Source organism: Scyliorhinus canicula, chromosome 15 (assembly GCF_902713615.1).
Source record: "Scyliorhinus canicula chromosome 15, sScyCan1.1, whole genome shotgun sequence".
In the NCBI taxonomy this organism is placed as follows: domain Eukaryota; kingdom Metazoa; phylum Chordata; class Chondrichthyes; order Carcharhiniformes; family Scyliorhinidae; genus Scyliorhinus; species Scyliorhinus canicula.
Window position 1 is genome coordinate 51,586,737 of NC_052160.1, and position 25,413 is coordinate 51,612,149.

A 25,413-nucleotide genomic window follows, 5' to 3' on the forward strand; every position below is an offset into this window, starting at 1 on the left:
CAGTTCCATTTGCTCCGTAGCTGAAATAGTGAGGCAGGAGCAGTTCCTCCCCAGGATGGCGAGGGCCTGGTAAAAGTGGTCTAATGACTCACCGGGGAGCTGTTGTCTGGTGGCCAGCAGATGTTGGGCGAATACTCTGTTGACTGGTTTAAGGAATTGTCCATTCAGCTTTAGCATGGCGGCATTGTAATCTTTCTCCTCCTTGATTATGGCGTAGGCTGCTATACCCATGCTGGAGTGGAGGATGTGAAGCTTCTGTGCCATGGTGGGGGGGCTGGTTGCAGATTCCAGTTTTCCTTCGAGACGTGCCAGCCAATGTTGAAAAAGTTCTGAAGAGTTCGGAGTTTGCGGGCTGATGCGGAGGCATTCGGGCTTGATCCGGAACTTCATCTTCAAAAATCTAGCTTATTAAATTGATGAGCCATCAATTGCACGAGAGACGAGTTGCTATACAAAAGTTAGGCTTTAATAAGCTAGAACTTAGCCCTGCGGTTGACTACAATAAAATGGACGACCGCCGGGCGTTCCGACTATTTATACCTCGGTATGGAGGTATGGTTAACTCAGCCTCTCGACCAATCGGAGAGCCGTCACATGATTGGTCTCAACCAATCGGTCGAGAGGCACATGACCGACTAGGGCCAATGGTAAGCCGGTGTTCTGCACCAATGGCAGACAGCTATGCAAATCATACCACCACACCTGGTTTATTTAATAAACAATGCTTGTTTTCCGCTGGTACCCTGGTTCTGACTGTTGGCAAAGACGGTTTCAGCAGGACTCTCACAGCTGGACAAAAACAGATCAATAAATCGACTCTCAAGGTGACTAAGAATTTAAGCGGCAAGGATTTATTTAGTAAACGATGATAGTACCTTGGGAAGGAAGAAGCCTGCAAAATGAACAGAGACATTGCTAAATGTCGACAGCATCGTCATATAGTGAGTGACAAAATGCCCATGGTTGGGAAGCTTGACCCATTCGATCAAGGGGCCGAAGACTGGAGCCAGTATATTGAGAGGTTCCGTTACTTTTTTTTAATGAACAAAATAATGGGGGAAAATAAACAGAAGGTTATCCTATTAATGGTTTATGGACTCCAGTCCTACAGCCCCATAAGGAATTTGACACCCCCAATGGCTCCTGACACTAAATTGTTTGACTATCTGGTGATGCTTGTGAAGGAGCACTTCAACCCCAGATCCTCAATCATACTACAGCGCTATGAGTTTAATTCCGATGTCAGAGACCTAGGAGAGACAATCTCCACCTTCATTGCCAGACTCCACCAAATGGCTGAGCATTGTGAGTTTGGCACAGCGCTCAGTGACATGCTGCTTGACCATTTTGTATGCAGTGTTAACAACATAAGTGTGCAAAAGACGCTTCTGACTGAAACAAAAATTTCCCTAAACAAGGCGGTAAAAATAGCTCAGGCAACCAATGGCACTGAGAGGAGTGCATCAGAGCCTCAAAGCAGGGAATAGGGCAAGGTATACCAGCTGAGCTACGGAATGGCTGTGAGACGTGCCAGGTAGACAGCAACAGAGGACATTCAGCCATAATCCCAGGAACAGGATTGCAGTCAGCGGTCGGGAAAGAAATTGGGTCATCAGCCCAAAAGTCATGGCCTCGCTCATGATGTGGGGGAGGTCACCTCGAAGAAAGGTGTCGCTGCAGGGAGTTTATTTGCATTCGGAGCAATAGGAAGGGTCACATCCAGGTACAGTGCAGCAAATTAAAAAAACGTCAAGATTCCAGTGAACAAAGTGGAAAGAAATTTTGATGAAGAACCTGAAATGTACAGATTAAACATGGTGAAAGTGAGTATTGCCAATTGAGATAGTCCTCACAGTAAATAGAAGACCAATGATGGAGGTCGACACCGGGGCGTTGGCATTCATTGTGGGCGAATAAATATTCAAATACCTCAGAGGAGTTCAGCCTTTGAACCTAACTAGTACAACAGCTAAGTTGGTGATATGTATGGGGAAACATTGAAACGTTTGGTGATAACCCCCCCAACGTCAGTGTCATACCAGCAACAGACTTGCCATTGTGACTTGCTGGATAGCAACCAAGTACCGTACATGGGCCCTGACTAATTTTCTCCTCCTTACCCTGAGGTGCGCTGAGGTGTGCAGGTTAGGAAGGGTTATGGGATAGGGCGGGGGAGTGGGCCTTGATGAGTTGCCCTTTCAGAGGGTCGGTGCAGACATGATGGGCTGAATGGCCTCCTTCTACACTGTAGGGATTCTATGATTCTATTATCTCTAGTAGGGATAACTCATGATGCATTACTACATCAGAGGTTGGAATATTAATAATTTTGCTTCATTCTGAAAATGTCATTTCTTTAGCTGTGGAGGAAATCGCACATAAATAAAAGTTAGTAATTCCACAGTTAATGTAGTAAGTATGGTCCATGTGACCTCCTGACTAGTTTTGATCTCTTGAAGGTATCAGAAAGGAATTTTCCAGATTTCCCTCCTGTTTCTCAGCCCTGGGTTTTGCACTCTGTTTTTTCTGTGCCTCACCCAAGGAGATTACATGGGCTGGCAGGAAGAGTGGGGTGTTCCTGATGAGCCAGCTGTTTTTTTTACTGTCCATCATTTTCCTATGCTTGTGCATGGAGGTTAGATGTTTTTAGGACACTTGGCCCTTCAGAAATTAGGAAAGCCTCAAAGGTGTTGCATTTCCTCTCACCTTCTCCCCGCTCCCCCTCCCCCTCTACCGTCACCACTTGCTCGTCAACCCAGAGAGCAGTTCTATCCCTTGCTGACAGCCAATGGCGCACCATGACAAGCCATCTGAATTCATGCAAAGGTCTCCGGAGCGGTCCCCTCCAATTTGCCCTTTCAGGAACCCATGGGAATTCTTGTTCTCTATGTCCAACCCAGTCTCTCTTCCTCCACCCTCTGACAGCAAGGTTGAGATGGGGAAATGGACTGCATGGCAAGATCCCGGATGTGAGCCCTCGCGCTGTGAATCCATAACGTAAAGCACCACATAACCAGGCACAATAGTGCTGCGGTTGTGGGCTGGACTCGAAATCGAGTGGTAATAATCCAGATAAAGTTGAGGTAGTATCTCACCATGGCATTTTGAGACTTTATTTTTAAAAACCTGGGAACAAAAGGCCACTTTCAGTAAAAGTGTCCACGAAGCTGCTGTTGTTTAAGGTGGAAACCTATTGCTCTTACCTTGAACACCAACGTGGTTGGCCCTGGTCTGTCCCCTGAAGTGGCATTCAGTTGTGTCAAAATGCGTTAGCCATAGTGGTTGTTGAAGAAGGTTTATCACCAGCTTCTGAAGGGAAATCAGGGATTGCAATTAATGTCACCGTTCATGATGATAGCTTCGATTCTGGAATCAGTGGGGCGAATATATGAAAGCAGAAACGGAGACTATTTTGGCCAGAAATTCAGCCACACTAAACCACTTACTGCTATCGGCCTTTCTCATGCAGCATGGCATATTTCAGAACATTCTGTTGCGATTGGCAAAATCCATAATGACACGCAGACAAAGTGTAGAAAATATAATTTTCAAGAGGAGGATGAGAATGTTAGATTGAAGGCAATGGGTTGGGCCAGATGGGAACATAGATCAACGGGAAAGAAGGGCGATGGATAAATTGAACCTGCAAACAAAAAGCAGCAGTGGTGGAGTAATTAAAATGCTTACAAGGGCGGAATTAGGTGAATGCAGAGGTCTCAGAGGATTGCACGGCTAGAGGAGAGAACAGAGTTCGGGAGGAGTGCGGCCGTGAGGGATTTGAGAACAAGAACTAGCATTTGAAAATGGAGGCGTCAATTAACCAGGAGCTTAAGTTGATCAGCGAGCAGAGGGGATTTGCATTTATACAGCTCGAATTCAGGATGTCCCAAAGCACTTTACAGTCAATTAAATACTTCATGAAGCATAGTCAATGAGATATGCATTGGTTCTGGATGTGCATAAATTCAAAGGATCATACTTTCTTTCACACCAGAAAGGTGTAATGTTTTGAGTATTTTAATCTATTTGTGACCTGTCAGAGTCCAAAATGTACCAATGCATCCACAATTAATCAATTATCCAGTTAGCCCACTGGCGATAACCAGAACTAATTCTGGAACTTATTTATCCATTCAAGGTTCAAGGGTCAAATCCCTCCCAGCAAGTTGCCTCTTCAAAAATGTGTGTTGTATTATATCTTGTAATTGCATTTTCAAGCATTTACTGAAAAAAGGAACGATCGACCGGCTGTAATTCTCTGCAATGTTTCTCTGGTGGGCATTTGGAGCAGAGTGTTCATGTATTTTCTGTAAGGTAATAGGTCAAAGATGATACAGCACAGCAGAACACCATTCGGCCCATCGTGCTGGTGACACCTCCTCAGTCGCAATCTCTAATCCTCATTACCCTGTGCTTTTCGCCAAATTCTTTCATATTCTTCCAGGTTATTCTATATAATCGGATGCACTGTGTTAAGGGTCAGGGGTCTGAGATGCAGGTGAGTGGGGAACAGGAAATTTAAAAGGCATTAATGCACACCTGGAGGAAGCAAATGTGGTTCTTCCCATCATCATTAATATAGCACAACGTGAAGGAACAGTTTAAACCAATATTCATCAATGGTACTGTTGCAGATGGTTCAGAGCCTAATGATCCACTGCATATCATCGAGACAGAGAGATTTAGGGCAGAGATACAATGGAAATGGCACTGTGGGATCTTTGCAATGGAAATGGCACTGTGGGATCTTTTACATCCATGCGAGAGTGCAGATGAAACCCAGGGAAGATGGCAGCTCGAACAGTACAATACTTCCTCAGTAATCATAGAATCATAGAATCACTAACAGTGCAGAAGGAGGTCATTCGGCCCATAATGTACTGGAGTGTCAGCCTAGATCTTGTGCTCAAGTGTCTGTGGTGATGTGCATCACTGTAAATACACAAGGGGTTAATGTAAATACACATAGACTAGCTAGACACTAGAGGGAGCACCAGAGACATGACACACAGACATTCAACCAATAGGTCAGTAAGATAAGATACGACCAATGGGCATTCAAGACACACACACAGGTGCCACTACCACAGGAGGGCATTACACCAACCCATATATCAGCACACATGATCTTCCTCTTTCCAGTGGAGACTCTCAGTGAGTACACAGGATTGATTTGAAACACATCACACCCACCACCTGGATTGTAGCAGACTGGTTCGTCAGTCTGAGTAGCTATAGAAGGATTAACAGAGGGTCAAATCCATGCAGGAGAATTGTTAATAGTTTAATAAACATGTTAAAGCTATCTCCAAGTCTGAATCTTCCTTTGTCAGAGTGCACATCAAGGAAGCAGCTTATGTCAAGAGCATAACAAAACATGGTACACAGGAGTGACCTGTTTCAATCCACATAGTTACAATTCAGCGAACAGTGACAACCAGCAACAGCAGTCAGGCAAGATGATGTTCAAGATTCCGGTTCCACAGCAGCTCAGGTACCAAGGGAATCTCAGTGAAAACTGGCGTTGGTTCAGGCAGAGATTCGAGATCTACCTGGTAGCGTCCGACCTAGATGGCGTGGCGGATGCAGAGAAAATAAAGCTTCTACTCACCATCGCGGGTCCAGAAGCAGCTGAAATCTTCTAGACCTTCAAATACTCAAAGGTGCAAAATAAGAGCGACTTCCAGGCAGTTCTGGACAAATTCCAAGAATTCTGCGAGGAACATACAAGAAAAAACAATAAAAGAAGAAAAAACTCACCATGAGGCGAAGGTAGACTTTCCATTGAAGAAATCTGCAGTTTTGAATTGCAGCTACCTTGGTAAAGGTGCTGCACATGCGCAGTTGCGCGAGAAGCGCACAGAACGGGAAGGTCCGTTTGCGCATGCGCGGCTTCTCGCGCATGCGCAATTGCGAAAAAGGCCCCAAGTAAAGGCACAGCGATATGCGCTTGCGCAATCGCTTCCTACGCACTACGTCACACGCTTCATGACGTCAGGGGCCCCGGACCACACCCACTTAAAGGGGAAATGTCCCAAAACGCAAAAGAAAAGCTTTAAAGCCGTAAAACCCGATTCTTTCACCTGGAACGACAGTACAATGACAGAAAATTCGACCAGTAGCTGAAAGTAACCTCCACAGAACCCTGCAACAAGCAGTTAGCACCACCCAAAGAGATGATACAGTCCTTGAAGACAATGACTCAGACCTTGAATTCTTCTTTGGACATTGCGAGCCCAGTGTCAGCTCCGACACAAAACGTGATGATATGGTCTTGGAAGACAATGACTCAGATGAAGATTTCACCTTGGGAGGTGGCTACCCCAGTACCAAATCCGAACTGCAACTAGACGTGTTGTACATTGAAGACCCCGACCACGAGTTCTTCGGATTGAGGAATCTTCAGCTCAGCATATATGACATCCCGACTCGTGAGTGCAGGATTATGCTGCGGCCTGACGCCAAGAGACAGAGAGCGGCACACACCCACAGAGAGAGGCCTGCTTCCACACAAAGAGTGGTCCACGCACCACGAAGGGTCCCCGACTCCACACAGAGAGTGGTCCACGCACCACGAAGAGTCCCCGACTCCACACAGAAAGCGATGAAAGACTCCACAGCAAGACAACTGCACGTCTCCACACAGAAAGTGACTCCAGTGACACAACCCTCCGCAGCGAGCTCGTGGACAGACTCCATGATAGAGTAGACTCCAAAGCGCAGTCCTTGCATGAACAAGACCATTAGGGTCTAGCAACCTTCATTGGACAACCAGTAGCAGACAATGCAAGTCTGCCACGCTCAAGTGAACAACAGAAAGACTATGACAGTCTGCCATGCTCAAGTGCACAGCAAGAAGACTATGACAGTCTACAACACTCCAGTGAACAAAAAGAAGACTCTGAGTGTCTACCCAGCTCAAGTGAACGACAAGAAGACACTGAGGCTCTACCCACTGTATGTGCGACAAGTGACAACAGCATCCCACTTCCCATATAAGATGTGCAACGTGACAGACCTCAGCTGGTGTGTACAGAGGCACTCGACAATCACAGTGAGACTACTGGTGACTCCGGTGACACCACGTTAATTCAAACCTCATCCGCTTGAGCCTCTCCACAAGCAAATTCATTCCTGAACGTTTTGACTCCGGACGTGTAGCATCAAGAAACCTCAGAAGATGCAAGTGAACCTGCAATGACTCTGGATGGGGAGCATCAAGAAACCAAAGCTGATTCAGGTGAACCAGAAAGGGCTCCAGACGGGGAGCATCAACAAGCCAAAATTGACTCAGGTGAAATAGATCAGACTCCAGTCGGGGAGAATCGACAAGCCAAAGCTGGTTCAAGTAAGCCGGACATGACTCCAGACGGGGAGCGCCACAAACTCAGTGACAGCACGCTCAAGGAAACAGCAGATGCCACAAAGCACGCTGACACGAGCAACTGTGTGAAGGACTCATATTATCCACAGAGTGTGGTCCTTGAGTGCAGCAAACACAACAACAAAACCAACCAGCGCAACAACAACATCAAAGACAATAACAAGAAGCGTACCAAAGGCAACAACGTCGACAACAAGCATGACAAAAACAACGCCAATGGAACGACTGGTACAGCATGGTACAACTCTGCCCATGAGGGGCACTGTTACTGCTCAGCTCAGTACAATGACATACCATGGCAGGACGATGCATCTGACCAATTCACGTTTGCTGCACTACCAACAGGCAACCTGGCTTTCAGGACAGATGGCATCCAACATCGCTATCACAAGCTTCGGAAGAGAAAAAAGACTCCAAATCAGACAATGAAGTGATTTGACCACTTCATTGTTCCTTACGCATAGGGACACTGATGGCGTTCACAAGGACATGCCACCATCAACATCACCAACTCACCAACCAAACAAGAAAGACACTCGACCATAATAATTTATGAATTTTGGGCTCGTGCATATGATTTGGACTTATTGTTTAATGATCACTGTTATCATGATTTGTACATAGCATCACTTATCTACCTAGTTTGTTCAATTTTCTTTAACACGGTACAGAAAATGTGTAACACGAAGAAAGGGGGGATGTGGTGATATGCATCACTGTAAATACACAAGGCATTAATGTAAATACACGTAGACTAGCTAGACACTAGAGGGAGCACCAGAGACATGACACACAGTCATTCAACCAATAGGTCAGTAAGATAGGATACGACCAATGGGCATTCAAGATACACACAGAGTTGACACTACCACAGGAGGGCATTACACCAACCCATTTAAAAGGACACAACACACATGATCTTCCTCTTTCCAGTGGAGACTCTCAGTGAGTACACAGGGTTGATTTGAAACACATCACACCCACCACCTGGATTGTAGCAGACTGGTTCGTCAGGATATAGCAGGATAAACAGGAGAGTCGAATCCAAGTAGGAGAATTGTTAAGTTTAATAAATGTGTTAAAGCTATCTCCAAGTCTGAACCTTCCTTTGTCAGAGAGCACATCAAGGAAGCAGCTCATGCTACGTCAAGAGCATAACAAAACAGTGTCTAGAATGGGCCGTGTAACTACAACCTTCTGACATGGAGGCCTGGGTGCGCCGCCCTCTTCACCCCCTCCCCCCCGCACCCCATCCACCCCCTCCGCTCCCCCTACTCCTACACCCCCCAACCCCCTACCCCCTCCCTCCCTATGAGCCACGGTCAACAATTGAGGAAAGAAAACTGTCAAATGCTAAACAGATTTCTGAATTTTGACAGTCTCACATTGATAGATTTTCCAGAATAGACTCAGCATTTACTGATTTGGTCGAACGGTACTTTTTTCAATGTTGCTTGCATATCTGGATGTGATAACACCAGCATAAGCCAATCTCATTGCAGTGAGGAGAAACAGCTCGGTTCAGAGAATAATCCATGTGCACCTTAGACAACATTGATTTTATTATCTGTTTTCAGCTTGTGTTAATAAGAGGGAGGATGTTAACAAGAGTTATGTGAGGGAGTGACAGTTCCTAAACCTGGTCCAATTTTAAATCAATTACCGCCGGACCAACTCACTGGCAGATGGAGACTGAGAGCAAATTTGTTTTAATTAAACTTTGACTGCAGTGCCTTAATGAGGGGGTCAGCCTGACCCACCTTTCTTTACTTGCAACCCAATGCTACTAACCTCATGACATGCAAAGTAAATCAGTGGAGGCTGTGTTATAAAAAATCCACTCTGATGTTCATATTAAACATATACTGCAAATCTGTGGTCATTCAGCCACGTTTTGCATCAAAGGTGACCTACCCAGAACTAAACATGTAAATGTTAGTGAAAATCTGATTATAATCTTTGTTATCCAGGAGATAACTCTGTTCCTCTGCAGCAGCTAACTGTAAATCATTAGCGTCACTGCTAACCCAGTGATATGATACACAATTCGAAAAGATAACAAATTGCTTGCAGCAAATTTTTATTGACCTTTTTCTGCCCTTGATATTCTGAGATTTGAGAATCTGGTATCCCATCATGCATTTGGTCTGACATGATGGTGGCCTACATTACTCTATTTTCAATAATTTTCTCATTCCCAAGATTGAAAGAAATGAATCGGACGGCATGAAAACCTCAAAGTCTTTATCGAAATTCATTCTCAAGACGTCGGCATCACTGGCAAAGCCTCAATTTATTTCCCTGAGAAGTTGGAGATGAACTGTCATCTTGAACCGTTGTAGTCCATGTGGTGTAGATGCACCCACAGTACAACTAGGAAGGGAGTTCCGGGTTTTTAACCCAGTTGACAGCGAAGGAATAGTGATATAGGTGCAAATCAGGATGGTGTGTAACTTGGAAGGGGAGCATACATGTAGGTGATGGCATTCCCCATGCATCTGCTGCCTTTGCCCTTCTAGACATGATGGTCATGAATTGGGGAGATTCAGCTGGAGTAACCTTAGCGAGTAGCTAATGAATTGCAGTGCCAAGACCTCACTGCCATTTGTTTTTGAATTCACTGCTCATATTGGACTGGGAGATATTAAGACCAAAGGATTGGTGGAGAATGGGGCTAGTTTTAAGTCTCCATAAAGAAATACACCATAAGGCTTGGCTGAGAGCCCAGGCATTCATGAGACTGTTGAGACAGCAGCGCCCCAAGGAAAATATTTATAGAATCATAAAATACCTACAGCGCAGAAGGAGGCTATTCGGCCCATTGAGTCTGCACCGACCCTTCAAAAGACCACCCTACCTGGACCCAGTAACCCCACCAACCTTTGGACACTGAGGGGAAATTTAACAATAAACCTAACGTACACATCTTTGGACTGTGGGAAGAAACCGGAGCACATGGAGAAAACCCATGCAGACACGGGGAGAATGTGCAAATTCCATACAGTCACTCGAAGTCAGAATCGAACCCTGGTCCCTTCCGCTGTAAGGCAGCAGCGCTAATCACTGTGCCACTTGCCTAAATCCCCCATTGCATGTATGAGCGCATATCTTATCATTAATGGGGCCTTGTTTTGAACTTACACATAAGTGGAAATATCTCTACATCTACACTATAAAAAACATGCTTTGTGACAATCTGAAACATCTCTTACCATTCAGCCTAGTTTTGGGGCTCCTTGCAAGTGACCACATTTGGTACTCAGAGAGTTAACAGACTAGGTAGTTTTAAGAATAAAGGTCTATCAGTTCCCGGGGTGCTATTTTCTGAATGAAATGTGCATGATGATGTAACCCAGGCTTGCACATGGAAATCACAGTTTTAATATCCTGATTTGAGCTCCAGTCATGCACACCACAAAACCACGTGGAAATGTGCAGGAATTACTTCAGTTGCACAGCCCAACCTCTACATGCCCTGTCCACATCCTCAGTCGGGAAGGTCATCATTAAACCACACAGTCACCTTTCCTGGGAATCACAGTCAGCCTGCGGCCCGGGACCAACTTCCTGCCCATTGGAGAATTAATTAGCTCCAGCTTGAAAATCATCAGCTTCCTAAAAGAAGGCACAGCTTGACCTTTGCCGAACTGAACCCTGGATAATAGAGTTGCTCAAAATTTATGATTTGCTCTTCCATTTAAAGAGGCTCAAATAATTTAATATGCGCCTGAATGTTATTCAAATGAAGTGGTAGCAATTCTTCATTTTCTCTCGGGCACACTGCAGTGCTCATAATGTGTTATAAATCAATCTCAAAGTGGCTCCCTAGAAATATGAAGGAGATGTACCCATCAATATAAATGATGGCTGATGGAATCTCATTCTTCAAAATACTTTAAATTATATTTAGCACTAAGTGCTTTTTTTAAAATAAAGAAATATCTTGCATTGGCATAGTGCCTTTCAGGACGTGAGGACATCTCAAAGTCCTGTACAGCCAATGAAGTACTTTTGCAGCATAATTATATATGCTGCGGCAACCAATTTTTACACAGCAAGATCCCACAAAAACAATCTTCTTTTATGATATAGTCCAGGGATAAATACTGGCCAAGACCAGAGGGGTCAGCTCCCCTCCACCTTAATGCTGTGGGATTTTTCACATTCATCCGAGAGAATAGATGTGACTTCACTTTAATGTTTCATCTGAAAGACCTCCAACTATGCGACACTCCCTAAATACCACACTGGAAGGGTCAGCCTGGAATCTGTGCTCAAGCTTCTCAAGTGGGACTTGAACCCACAACCTTCTGACTCAGACAAGAGAGCAATCAACTGAGCCACAGCTGATGCATGGAAACATTACGTTCACAAGCAGTTACGTCTGACTGATCAAAGGCCAACCCCTTCAGATTAGATCCAGCAGTCTGTTTATATTAATTTCTCGACTTAAAAAGAAAGCTGGCACATCGCCCAGGTTGAGACGGAGCTAAAAATCAGGAAAATCCCAGGCTTTTCCTTGGGCCTTTCGCTGAGTTAACCGGTCCCAATAGTTAATGTAATTGCGATTCTAGAACTGACCTCAATCCCTGCGGCCGATCGGAGAGGGAATGAAATCAGGCCAAGGCTCTCGTTCCTCATCACTGACTGCTGCTGGACAGTGTGTGGAGGTCGGGTCCTCGTTGTGATGCCATACGCATTCGACCTGCACATTGTCACTGTTTAGCAATTTGGACAACATACAGGAGGACGACTGGCTTCAAAAGGACTGGAAACCCAGTCATTTAATTTTAAGGACCAGCTTTCTTCCCTAATACAGTCCGGTTCAAGCTCCAAAAGGGGCATCCCTGCAAATGGTAACAACAACGCAGTACCGCAATTACCTAAAGAGAAACAATTAGAAGCACACATCAAGTCTCACTCCAGTGTTTTAAGCACATAAACTAGGCTGACACCCCAATGCAGTACTAAGGGAGTGCTGCAGCATCAGAGCTGCCATCTTCCTGAACAGGTGCTCAACTGATGTTCCACCTGCCTTCACAGGTCGACAGAGGGCTCCTAGCACTATTTCAAAGCTGGGAGTCCTCCCTGGTGTCTGAACTTATATTTATCCCTGAGCCAAAATGACTAAAATAGGCAACCTGGTTATTATCACATTGCTGCTGGTGGGACCTTTACGTGTACAGAGTGGCTGCTGTGTTCCCTGCATTACAACAATTATTTCAAAACTACCTTATTGGCTGTGAAGGCTTTTAGGATTGTAAAAATTACTACAAAAATGGAAGTTATTTCATCTCTACATACTAATATACAGAATTCTGTCATGTGAGAGTACCTTTAAGAAATGGGTGTTTAAGAAATGTACCTTTAAGAAATGGGTGTTTAAGAAGTGTACCTTTAAGAAATGGGTGTATAAGAAATGTACCTTTAAGAAATAGTGTTTAAGAAATGTACCTTTAAGAAATGAGTGTTTAAGAAATGTACCTTTAAGAAATGGGTGTTTAAGAAATGTACCTTTAAGAAATGCGTGTTTAAGAAATGTACCTTTAAGAAATGGATGTTTATCAGTGATGTCAGAGTGTGAGTGGAGCTGGGCTGTCTGTCAGCTTTTTTACTTTCGTTTTAGGCTGTTTGCTGCAGGGTGTGTTTTAGTTTCATTTTCAGTGTTGGAGCTGAAGCCAGACCAAGCTGCTGTTCTCTCTGCCATCAAAAGACTATCTCTTGATCATTTGGTGAATTCAGAATTATAAATGTTTTCAGTAGTGACTCTAAATATACAGAGTGGCTAAGGTAAATATTGGTCCTTTAGAAGATGAGAAGGGAGACGTAATAATGGGAGATGAGGAAATGGCTGAGGAACTGAACAGATTTTTTGGGTTGGTCTTCACAGTGGAAGACACAAATAACATACCAGTGACTGATAGAAATGAGGCTGTGACAGGTGAGGACCTTGAGATGATTGTTATCACTAAGGAGGTAATGATGGGCAAGCTAATAGGGCTAAAGGTAGACAAGTCTCCTGGTCCTGATGGAATGCATCCCAGAGTGCTAAAAGCAGATGGCTAGGGAAATTGCAAATGCACTCGTGATAATTTACCAAAATCCACTAGACTCTGGGGTGGTCCCGGCGGATTGGAAATTAGCAAACGTGACACCACTGTTTAAAAAAGGAGGTAGGCAGAAAGCGGATAATTATAGGCCAGTGAACTTAACTTCGGTAGTAGGGAAGATGCTGGAATCTATCATCAAGGAAGAAATAGAGAGGCATCTGGATGGAAATTGTCCAATTGGGCAGACACAGCATGGGTTCATAAAGGGCAAGTCGTGCCTAACTAATTTAGTGGAATTTTTTGAGGACATTACCAGTGTGGTAGATAACGGGGAGCCAATGGATATGGTATAACTGGATTTCCAGAAAGCCTTTGACAAGGTGCCACACAAAAGATTGCTGCATTAGATAAAGATGCATGGCATTAAGGGTAAAATAGTAGCATGGATAGAAGATTGGTTAATTAATAGAAAACAAAAAGTGGGATTAATATGTATTTCTCTGGTTGGCAATCAGGGCCCTCAGGGATCAGTGTTGGGCCCACAATTGTTCACAATTTACATAGATGATTTGGAATTGGGGACCAATGGCAATGTGTCCAAGTTTGCAGACGACACTAAGATGAGTGGTAAAGCAAAAAGTGCAGAGGATACTGGAAGTCTGCAGAGGGATTTGGAGAGGTTAAGTGAATGGGACAGGGTCTGGCAGATGGAATACAATGTTGACAAATGTGAGGTTATCCATTTTGGTAGGAATAACAGCAAAAGGGATTATTATTTAAATGGCAAAATATTAAAACATGCTGCTGTGCAGAGAGACCTAGGTGTGCTAGTTCATGAGTCGCAAAAAGTTGGTTTACAGGTGCAACAGGTGATTAAGAATTCTGTCCTTCGTTGCTAGAGGGATGGAGTTTAAGACTAGGGAGGTCATGCTGCAATTGTATAAGGTGTTAGTGAGGCCACACCTGGAGTATTGTGTTCAGTTTTGGTCTCCTTACCTGAGAAAGGACATACTGGCAATGGAGGGTGTGCAGAGGAGATTCACCAGGTTAATCCCAGAGCTGAAGGGGTTGGATTACGAAGAGAGGTTGAGTAGACTGGGACTGTACTCATTGGAATTTAGAAGAATGAGGGGGGATCTTATAGAAACATATAAAATTATGAAGGGAATAGATAGGATAGATGCAGGCAGGTTGTTTCCACTGGTGGGTGAAAGCAGAACTAGGGGGCATAGCCTCAAAATAAGGGGAAGTCGATTTAGGACTGAATTTAGGAGGACCTTCTTCACCCAAAGGGTTGTGAATCTATGGAATTCCTTGCCCAGTTAAGCAGTTGAGGCTCCTTCATTAAATGTTTTTAAGGTAAAGATAGATAGTTTTTTGAAGAATAAAGGGTTATGGTGTTCGGGCCGGAAAGTGGAGCTGAGTCCACAAAAGATCAGCCATGATCTCATTGAATGGCGGAGCAAGCTCGAGGGGCCAGATGGCCTACTCCTGCTCCTAATTCTTATGTTCTTATGTAACCTGGTGTGCTTCTGATAAAGGTTTTGTTTTTAAGTCGTTATGGATGTTAAAAAGGAAAGCTTAAAGGTTTACTTAGTGTTGTAGTCTTTGGGGGTTGTATTTGAATTAATGGTTGCTAAGATGTTCACTGTATGTTTTAAAAAGGTTAACTTGAGTTCATAGAATAAACATTCTTTTGCTTTAAAAAATACTTTTCCATTTCAGCTGTACCACACCTGTAGAGTGGGTCCTGTGCTCCGCATACCACAATCTATTACAAGTTGTGGGTCAGGTGAACTCCATGATACACTTTGGGATTCTCTGAACCCTGGCCCATAACATTCCTTTTAAAATACATGCTACTGCTATTAAGTGCCAAGGTTGAGAGTCTCAGGGATATCTGTAGTTAAAAACACTTTAGCTAATAACATTTGTTTTGTAGCTCCTTTCTGTGAATAAACTTGGAGAGCTCTGTAAAAATCATATCCAATTATTCCCTACAACATCTGGCACAGTGGGTTAAATCAATGCATACATCAGGGTAATGAATAATTAAAAGCCACGATAAAATGTCACGCAAGGCACATAATTGCCCAAATAGAAATATGCAAATGTTCCTTTTGCAATACTAAAAACTTGTTCTCACCCCAAGCATTTTGTTGGAAGTGTCTTATTCCAATATTTTACAAAGTTTTTAAAAAAGTATTCAAAACCATTAAAAGGTCACTGAAATCTGTGAATTTAAAATAAGTATTTTTAGGATATTTTAAAGTTTGTTACTCAACATGTCCACAGAGCCAGGAGTGTCTTTGAGGTATGCAACTGAGATTGGGGGGGGGGGGGGGGGGGGGTGTACATGTCTGTGTGTGTGTCAGTGTGTAATTGTGAGTTTGTGTGTGTGCGCAAAACTGTGTGTGAACATGGTTGTTTGTGCATGTCAGTGGGTGCAATTTTGAGTGTGTGTGCCCGTGGCTGTGTGGTGAACAGGTTTGTGCATGTTGGTGAGCAATTGTGAGTTTGTGTCTGTGCGCGTAGTTGTGTGTGAGCACCTTTGTTTGTACATGTTGGTATGCAATTGTGAATCAGTGTATGTGTGCTTGACTGTGTGTGAGCATGTTTGTGTGTGCGTGTCGGTATGTGCAATTGTGAATCTGTGTGCATGCATGACTGTGTGGTGAACATGTTTATGCATGTTAGTGAGCAATTGCGAGCCTGTAATTTGTGCACATGGCTGTGTGTGAACATGTCTGTGTGTGATGCTGTGCAATTGTGAGTCTGTGTGTGTGCACATGGCTGTGTGTGAGCACCTTTGTTTGTGCATGTCGGTGTGCAATTGTGAGTCTGTGTGTGTACATGGCTGTGTGTGAGTACCTTTGTTTGTGCATGTTGGTGTGCAATTGTGAGTCAGTGTGTATGCGCATGGCTGTGTGTGAACATGTGTGCGCGTGTTGGTGTGCAATTGTGAGTCTGTGTGTGTGCACGTGGTTGTGTGTGAGCAACTTTGTGCATGTTGATGTGAAATTGTGAGTCTGTGTGTGTGCGCATGGCTGTGTGTCTGTGTGTGAACATGTTTGTTTGTGTGAATCAGTGTGTGCAACTGTGCGAAAGAGATAGAACATAGAACAGTACAGCACAGAACAGGCCCTTCGGCCCTCGATGTTGTGCCGAGCAATGATCACCCTACTTAAACCCACGTAACCCGTATACCCGTAACCCAACAATCCCCCCATTAACCTTACACTACGGGCAATTTAGCATGGCCAATCCACCTAACCCGCACATCTTTGGACTGTGGGAGGAAACCGGAGCACCCGGAGGAAACCCACGCACACACGGGGAGGACGTGCAGACTCCACACAGACAGTGACCCAGCCGGGAATCGAACCTGGGACCCTGGAGCTGTGAAGCATTGATGCTAACCACCATGGAGAGGTTTTAACAGCTTTGAAGTGTTAACTGGGCCCGGAGATTGTACCATAAATATAGCGGAGTGTTCCAAAAGCCATAAAAATTTCCTGTGTCAGCTGCGGTTCAGTTTGTAGCACTCTTGCTAGAAAGTCACAAGGTTTAATGTATTCCATCCGACTGATCTAAAGCACTGTCCTCAATGTTGTGTTATTTTGCTTTGTAGTTTTGTTGACCTTGAGTACAAATCTGTTCAAATCTTACCAATAAGGCTTGAAATATTGAAGAGTGCAATATATTAAACCCCTCCTGCTTCCTTGTGTATCTGTAGTCAGAGCTTTTCATAATATTCCTGGTGAAATATTCCCACCTGTGGTTCCACTGGGGATTGGTGCCAAGGCACCAAAGAAAGAAGAAAGATTACTTAAAAAGGAGCTGCTGCCTCAGAGGATAAAAGATCATTTTTCTTGTTGCTGGAACTCCAGCCACAGATAGAAACTATTATCTCGCAACTAGTGTGAATTTGTCTTGGCTACTATCCTGAGAAATGTCAGCTTTATTTTTATTATTACGAAACACGGGTGACCAAGCAACCTGTTACTCAACCCTTGCCAAATCCACTGTTCAGTCAGCCTGTGGGTGGATGCGTCATAGGGGCCCGAGAGTGACTCACCATTTACTTTCGGTCCCCTCCCTCTGCCTAGCCTCTGTTCCATGGCTTCTCCTGACATTATGAGACAGGACAGCACCCTGCTGTCTTGTGAAGAACCACTCCTTCCCTCCTCCCCCATTCTATAGAATTCCCTGCCACAGCGCAATGGTGTGTTGTGATGTTCCCTCAGCTGGAATTATGCCTTCACCATTTTCTTCTCAAAACTAAACCCATCATGTTAATTGCTGATTCTGGACCAGTCAAGCAAAACATGTACTAGGCACAGTTTCTTTGCAACAGAATGCAACGTCTAAGTCAGGGGATGGATGCAATCCTATTTCTATCCTTTGGAGGAAGTCAAAGGCCTCATCAGACCATTAGACGACGACCTGGCTCATGCAGAAATTTTAACTTCACTTTCCAATCCCACCTCAGCGACAGTAACAACAATCCTTATTAGTGTCACAAGTAGGCTTGCATTAACACTGCAATGAAGTTACTGTGAAAAGCCCCTAGTCGCCACATTCCGGTGCCTGTTCGGTTACACTAAGGGAGAATTCAGAATGTCCAATTCACCCAACAAGCGCGTCTTTCGAGACTTGTGGGAGGAAACCGGAGCACCCGGAAGAAACCCACGCAGACACGGGGCGAACGTGCAGACTCCTTATAGACAATGGCCCAAGCCGGGAATCGAACCCGGGTCCCTGGCACTGTGAAGCAACAGTGATAACCACTGTGCTACCCTACCGGCCACAAAAATAATAATCTTTATTAGTGTCACAAGTAGGCTTACATTAACACTGCAGTGAAGTTACTGTCAAAATCCCCTGTTTGCCACACTCCGGTGCCTGTTCGGGTACCTGAGGGGAGCACTAGAAGGAGCAATTCTAACTGAAGCCACCCTTTGGGAACATGACAGGACTGGGCGTGAATCTGGTTTTACATTCTGTCAAAACTGAAACTGAACCTATTGTAGTCAAAGGAGTGTAATACTGAGCAAGGACATTCTACCAATAACCCCTGGGTATCCCACCCAGAGAAATCAGTTCTGATGGATCCTCCACCAAGTTTAGCCATTCTTTTGTATTCAGATTACACCCAAAACAGCTGGAATAAAGTATATGTGGGAGGCTCAATTAGGGATGTCCGGTTTAAAATGTAACTTGTTCCGACTCTGCAGTTTAGGAGAGTCGAAAAGCCAAAACACCTGCACAAGGAGAAGAGGTAGGAAATGAAACAAGAAAACTACGTGGAGAAGCTGCGGTTGTTTGCCTTGGAGTGGAGAAGGACAAGGGAAGATTTGAGTTTAAAATTTTGAAGTGAATTCGATAGAGTAAATGAAGCGAACTGTTTCTAACGGATGGATATCCAATAACAAGAGGACACAGGGCCCTGGTGATTGACAAAAGAACCGGAGGTGATAAAAGGAGACATTGGGCGCGATTCTCCCATATGGGGAGAAATCGTAAGGCTGGCGTCAAATCCGGGCGGGTTTGACGCCAGCCCCCCCTTCCCTACCGGGAACCGATTCTGGTCCCCGGTCGGGGCTAGCATCCCGACGCCGTAAACTCCGGCATCGCGGGCTTGCCAGAGTTAGCGCCGGCTGACGCGTCATATGACGTCAGCCGCGCATGCGCGGATTGGAAGACTCCAACCCGCGCATGCGCGGATGACGTCATCGCGCATTTGTGCAAAACCCGTGCATGCGTGGGCCGGGATGCCCCTCAGCCGCCCCGCGAATGGATACTGCGGGGCTGCGGAAGGACAAAGAGTGCGCGGGCATCGGGCCCGCTGCCCGCGATCGGTGCCCACCGATCGCGGGCCAATGGCACCCTTGGCACGGCCGTGGTACTGCCGTGCCAATCGGTGCCATGGTTTTAAAAATCGACAGTTTACGGCCGTTTTTACGAATGGCCAGACCAGGTGTGTTTGCCGTTCGTAAAAACAGCCGTAAAGGGCTGGGAACTCGGCCCATCCATCAGCTGAGAATCGCTGCCGGCCGTAAAAAAACGGCGGCAGCGATTCGTATCGGGAGTCGGGCGTGGGGGGGGGGGGAGAATAGCGGGAGGGCGTCGGAACAGCGTGGCCGTAAAATTTTACGAGCCACGCTATTCTCCGCACCGTCGGGAGTGCGGAGAATCGCGCCCGTACGTTTTTTAATGTAAAAGTTGATAGGATTTGGAATGCAATGCGCGATAAAGATTCAATAGAGTTTTAAATAAGTACTTGAAGGAGAATAATTGCAGAATTGGGGGGCAAAGACCCAGTGAGATTAACTGGATTACTTTACTAAAGAACCACTACAGAATTGATGGGTTGAATGGCCGCCTTTATTGCTGTATTATTCTAAGATTCTATAATGCTCTGTATTAATAAAATACAATGGGCAGGATACTCCGTTGCCCGATGCCGAAATCAGGAATGGTGATCGGGCAGACACGAACTCCCGACGCCAAAATCGTGTCAGACGCTGGGTTGACGCCGGGTCGTGATGCTCTGCCCCCTCCAAATTGCATCACGACGCACGCAGTTGCAACCATGTTTGCATCTCATTATCGGGCCCACCCACAATGCTCCGCCTCCGATCGGCCGAGTTCCCGACGGCGCGGTCCATGTGTGGTCTCAGTAGTCATGAGCCTGGTGCGGCAGCTGCAGAGAGAGAGCGCATACGGCCAGTGTTCAGCACCACCATACTTTGCCGACAGTCGTGCCGGGGGGCTTTTGCCAGGGCCGGGGGGGAGTAGTAGGGAGGTGGGCTGTGGGGTCGGTGTGGTCCAGCACAACCGGAGCCATCTTTTCGGGCATGATTGGTGCATGTGTGGGGGATGTAAGTGTACGCGCGGCTGCAGCTTGTCAGCCTTGCGCGTGTCCAGCACGGACCCGCCGATTCTCTCATCGTTTTCCGTGTGTTCTGTGAGTTTTTCACACGTAACTGGTGCTAGACTCTCACCAGTAGCAGAATCAGTGTGGGTATGGCACCGATTAATCCGTTGCGGAACTCCATGGATCCTCCGTTGGCTTCAGCACTTGTACGCAGGAATGGAGAGTCCAGCCCAATATATTTCAAAACCAAATTAGAAGATATGCAAGGTTCCAACTCTATCAATTTCACAGGAAAATGGAGGGAATTCCAAAATCAGGTCTCCCCAAAAAGCTGGTAATGACTTTTTAGTTAATATAAACTGGGGCCTTGAATTGTATTTATTACCAAGGGGTTACAAGTCTTCAAAGGGTTAATTGGTGATGAATGTCACTCAGGATAAGTTGCAACACTTAAAAGTTGACCTGAATCTCAACAGGATCATTAATTACAATGATGTTAAGCCACTGAAAAAATATATAACTCAATGAGTGATTAACCTTGAGGGATTCAGTCGCTCTGCACTATAATTCTTCATTAGTTTCTGGGATAAGACACCAGTGGAAGCAACTGCTCTTTGTCTCCTCGAAGGACTTTCTGTAGAATCCCAGCAAGAAAATTATAAGTAAATCATTTATTGTTAAATTCGTCTCTTTAGTCCGATGTGCTTCAGTTGTGTCGAAATATGAATATTACAATTTTCCACACCGTGCCAGTTTTTTTTGCCCCTTTATGTTTTCTGGGGTCTGAAAGGTTCCTGATTGACCAATCAAGAAAAATTAAAATCACGCTGTGCCAAAACAAAATCCTTGAGGTTGAGCCACATTTATGCTTTGTCACCCTATTAACCTCAGCACGATCTCCTACCTCAAACACCACTAAACAAGATTTCATTGTGCTGCTACCCGCAGCAGTCAGCTCATCTCAGGAACAGCAATTTGAATTTACATAGTGGGCGCGATTCCGCGGCCTTGCCACGTCCAATTTGGTATCGGAGCGAGGCCGTTGAATCTTGCAAGGTGCTTCTCGTAAAACTTGCCATGCTCAAAATTCCTCGCAAGATTTAATGAAATCTCATGAGACGTTGCAATCTGGATCTCGACCGCACTGGCCATGATCCAGATCTGCATATTGATATGCTTTTGCGGGTTTCTCCCGGTGCCCGGGGCCTCACGGCCGTGATTGGTAGTTCTCGCCAGGCCGCCATTTAAACTGGCTCTCACAAATGTGGACCAGTCATAATAGCGCCTGGGAGTTTGGGGGGGTGGGAGGCTGGCACAGGCCACTCGTGACCCCCGGGTGGTCGATGACAGGTTCTGGTACCCCGGCAGTGCCATACAGGCATAAAATGTTCTGCCATTCAAGTAGGCCATGGCTTAACTCCATCTATCCACCTTGGTTCAGGAACCCTTAATGCGCTTGTCTAATAAAAACAATATTGTCTGTGGAAGGGAGCGATTTCATGAGAGGAGAGAAGAAAACTGACAGAAAGGAAATAGCAAATCAGCAGCTTGATAGTATTCCGTTACGGCCTGTAGCAAATATGGCTGCCACTTTAGAGACCAAAGCCAGACCTGTGGAGAGAACACTTCATCAAGGTTTGAAATAAAAGTAAAATACAACAAAATCACTCGACAGCTCTCCCAGTCACACTACACTGTCACTCACATCAGCTGTCAGAATATCTTTTCACATTTCAACACATTTTGCATTGAAAAAAAATCTCTCTCGCCGATCTGTGCAGTGAGTGAGTGAGAGAGAGTGCAGCTGATTGAGGTTGGGGGCCTGAATGAGCTCGGACAAGAGACAACAAAAAAAGGAGATTCAATTGCACCTACAAACCAAAACCTAACCAGTCCAGGAAAGGGTTTGCTCAATATTAGACGTCAAGTTATTGAATATAAACACAGCGCTGCAGCTAAAGACATATATAACAGAACCCCACAATAATTGGGAAACATTTTAAAGTTATTTTGGTTAGCTATCAGACGATAAGACCTGGCAGGTTAAAGGACCAAGAAAGATATATCATCATCATGGGAACTCCCACTGGGTTTGAAACTGTTCGATAGGATCTTCCATTTTTTTTTGTTGGTCAGTCCGACATCGAGAATTGGCATGTCTAATAATCTCAAGAGCACAATTCCAGAACCATCATCACAAGGGGTTTGTTTGATTGAGTCCACATAGAATTGGTGTATCACAACACATCCTACTTATTTACATCCAGGACAGCACAGATTGGCAAGCCAAGGATTAGTGAACATATAAACCATGAGTGCAGAATTGGGATAATTGGACAAACGTACTGGCATTTGAATCCCTCCATGGCCTTGCCAATCTCTATTGCTGTAACAGCCTTCAGGCCAACAACCTGAGTCAAGGGGAGTGGGTGGGGGGAACTTAGGCTCCTCAACCTCCTGGAATAGGTAGCCCTATACAAGATAGTTCGGGGAATGAAAAAAAAGCTTGATCAAGTGGAGGGCAAAAGTAATAAAAGGTACATCCAGAACAGAATGTATGGAGAACCTTCGTATGAAAATGGAAAACCCTGAAATTGTAAGTAAGTAACCGTGGAAAGGACTTAACAGTCACATAGAGATGGCGCATTGTCGTCCTGTGAGTATTCAGGAAGGGACCTTTATTGGAAGTGTCTGCACATCGTTTGCATTTCCATCACAATTAAAAATTGCTTTTTGAGTCAAGGACGGTAATTTTGTTTTATTGTTAAGAAAAAATGGTGAATCGTACGAGCAGCAACAGCTGGCATTGCTACACGTCAATTCCCTCCTTTTCCTTTTACTATAAGACACATATGTCGCTGCCTGTTAAACCCACAATTTCACGCTAGAAAAACAGGGTTGACACGAGACAGCCGGCAGGAAATATCAAATGATAGGCCCGTGTAAACAGACGGGAGGTTCTGGAACAGCTTTGTGAAAATGCAAGGGTTGGAGGGCAGCACCAGACTGGGTCAGTTGTTGTTGAGGTGGCTGAGAGATGTAATAGACGTTTCCACCAGTGGAGGACGCTGTTGTCTGGCTCTTTCCAGGAAACTGCGGGCCAGTGAATTCTTGAATACTCACAGAATTATGAATATACAAATCCAAAGGTGGATTACATAGAATCTTATATGTTTCATTCTTCCAAACACCAATGAGCATAGCCCCAACCTGCTGAAACTTTCATCATGGGACACCCTCGTCATCCCAGCAATCAACCGGTGAATCTGCTCTGAACTGCCTCCGATGCAAGTACCGTACATACATCATGGTGTATAAGTTAACCTGGCGTATAATACAACCCCATATTGCTGGTCCCAAAAATGGTCTTTTTTGCAAATACTCGCCATTTAAGTTGACTCGTCTTTTCAGCTAGGACAAGCGATGTCTGCATCAGTACTCAGCATCAATTATTTCCCTCGCAAATGCATGTTTATGGGCGGCACGGTAGCACAGTGGTTAACACTGTTGCTTCACAACGCCAGGGACCCGGGTTCGATTCACGGCTTGGGCCACTGCCTGTGCGGAATTTGCACATTCTCCCCGTGTTTGCGTGGGTTTCCTCTGGATGCTCCGGTTTCCTCCCACACGGCCCGAAAGACGTGCTTGTTAGGTGAATTGGACATTCTGAATTCTCCCTCTGTGTACCCGAATAGGCTCCGTAATGTGGCGTCTAGGGGCTTTTCACAGTAACTTCATTGCAGTGTTAATGTAAGCCTACTTGTAACACTAATAAAAGATTATTATTGATTTACTTACCATTTAAGTGGGTGCAAGTGATCAAGCAGATGATACCAAGCTTTGTGGGAGTTTAATACATGCCCACACAAAGTAGACCCTCTGTACATGGCGAACGACGAAGAGAAACAAATCTTCCAACACAACAAATTTAGTACAAAGCTGGTTTCAAGATATAAGTCAGACCATTTGCGAGCTTGTCACATGACTGCTGCGGCGCGAGAATTCAATCTGAGTGAAAAACTGGCGTGGGAATAGAAGAAAATGCCCAAGATTGAATGCAGCACCAGAACAGGGAGCAGCCATTGGCCTGGTCTTGAGAATAGAACCATCTATCGGAATGAGTCCTCGGAAATCGTCAGAGGGGCTTCGTCAGGACCAGAAATGCAAAACAGTGGTCACATGAAACTCTGAACCTAGCAAAGATTTCAGACCAAGAGTTAGCTGGTATCGTCACTTTGTGGAACAAAATTGTCTGCTGTTGTAGCAGAAGACCAAGATAGCTCACAGACTACCAAAAGACCTTGATGCCAAAATGACCAATTTCCAGTGGGTCACCCAAAACAACAGTAATTTCATGAATGCCTACAAGCCACATCTAGTGAGTACCTCAGGACATGAGAAGACAAGAACCTGGATTTTTGCTCCAAGTCGGGACATTTCACAACTTCGGGGGGGATGGGGTGGGGTGGTGGGGTGGGGTGGTGGGGTGGAGTGGGGGGGGGGGGTGGCTGGGAATGGATCCATGGAGATTCAGGCAGCCGAGGGCCAAGGAATTTTCTTTTTTCTCCCACGTACACAAGGTGTACTCCCGGATAGATTTCTTTGTTGTGGGTAGAGCCCTGTTGGCGGGGGTGGTGGACACAGGGTATTCGCCGATTACGATCTTGGACCATGCTCCGCACTGGGTGGACCTGCAGATCAGTATGGATAGCAAGCAGCGTCCGCAATGGAGGTTGGATGGCGGGCTGTTGGCGGACAAAGCGGTGTGCGAGAGGCTGAGGAAGTGCATGCTGAATGACCTGCAGGTAAACGATACGGGGGAGGTCTCAGCAGCGGTGGTCTGGGAAGCGCTGAAGGCAGTGGTGAGAGGAGAGCTGATCTCGCTCCGGGCTCACAGGGACAGGACGGATAGGGCAGAAACGGACCGACTGGTAAAAGAGATTCTGCGAGTTGATAGGAGGTATGCGGAGGCTCCAGAGGCAGGGCTTTTAAGGGATTGCCGGAGGCTACAGGCGGAATTTGGTTTGTTAACCATCAGAAGGGCAGTGGAACAGCTCAGAAAGGTGAAGGAGGGGATTTATGAGCACGGGGAGAAGGCC

General features: G+C 45.4%; 1 protein-coding gene across 1 annotated transcript in view; it reads right to left on the reverse strand.

Annotated features, from left to right (window-relative positions):
- Positions 1-3,251: 3,251 nt before the first annotated feature.
- The window catches only part of lmf1 (lipase maturation factor 1), a 945,108-nt gene continuing 922,946 nt past the window's right edge, over positions 3,252-25,413 (reverse strand). The window contains exon 12 of the mRNA XM_038821131.1: positions 3,252-3,309. Coding sequence (XP_038677059.1) covers positions 3,260-3,309 — 50 coding nt within the window. The 3' untranslated portion in view covers positions 3,252-3,259. The remainder of the gene's footprint in view (positions 3,310-25,413) is intronic.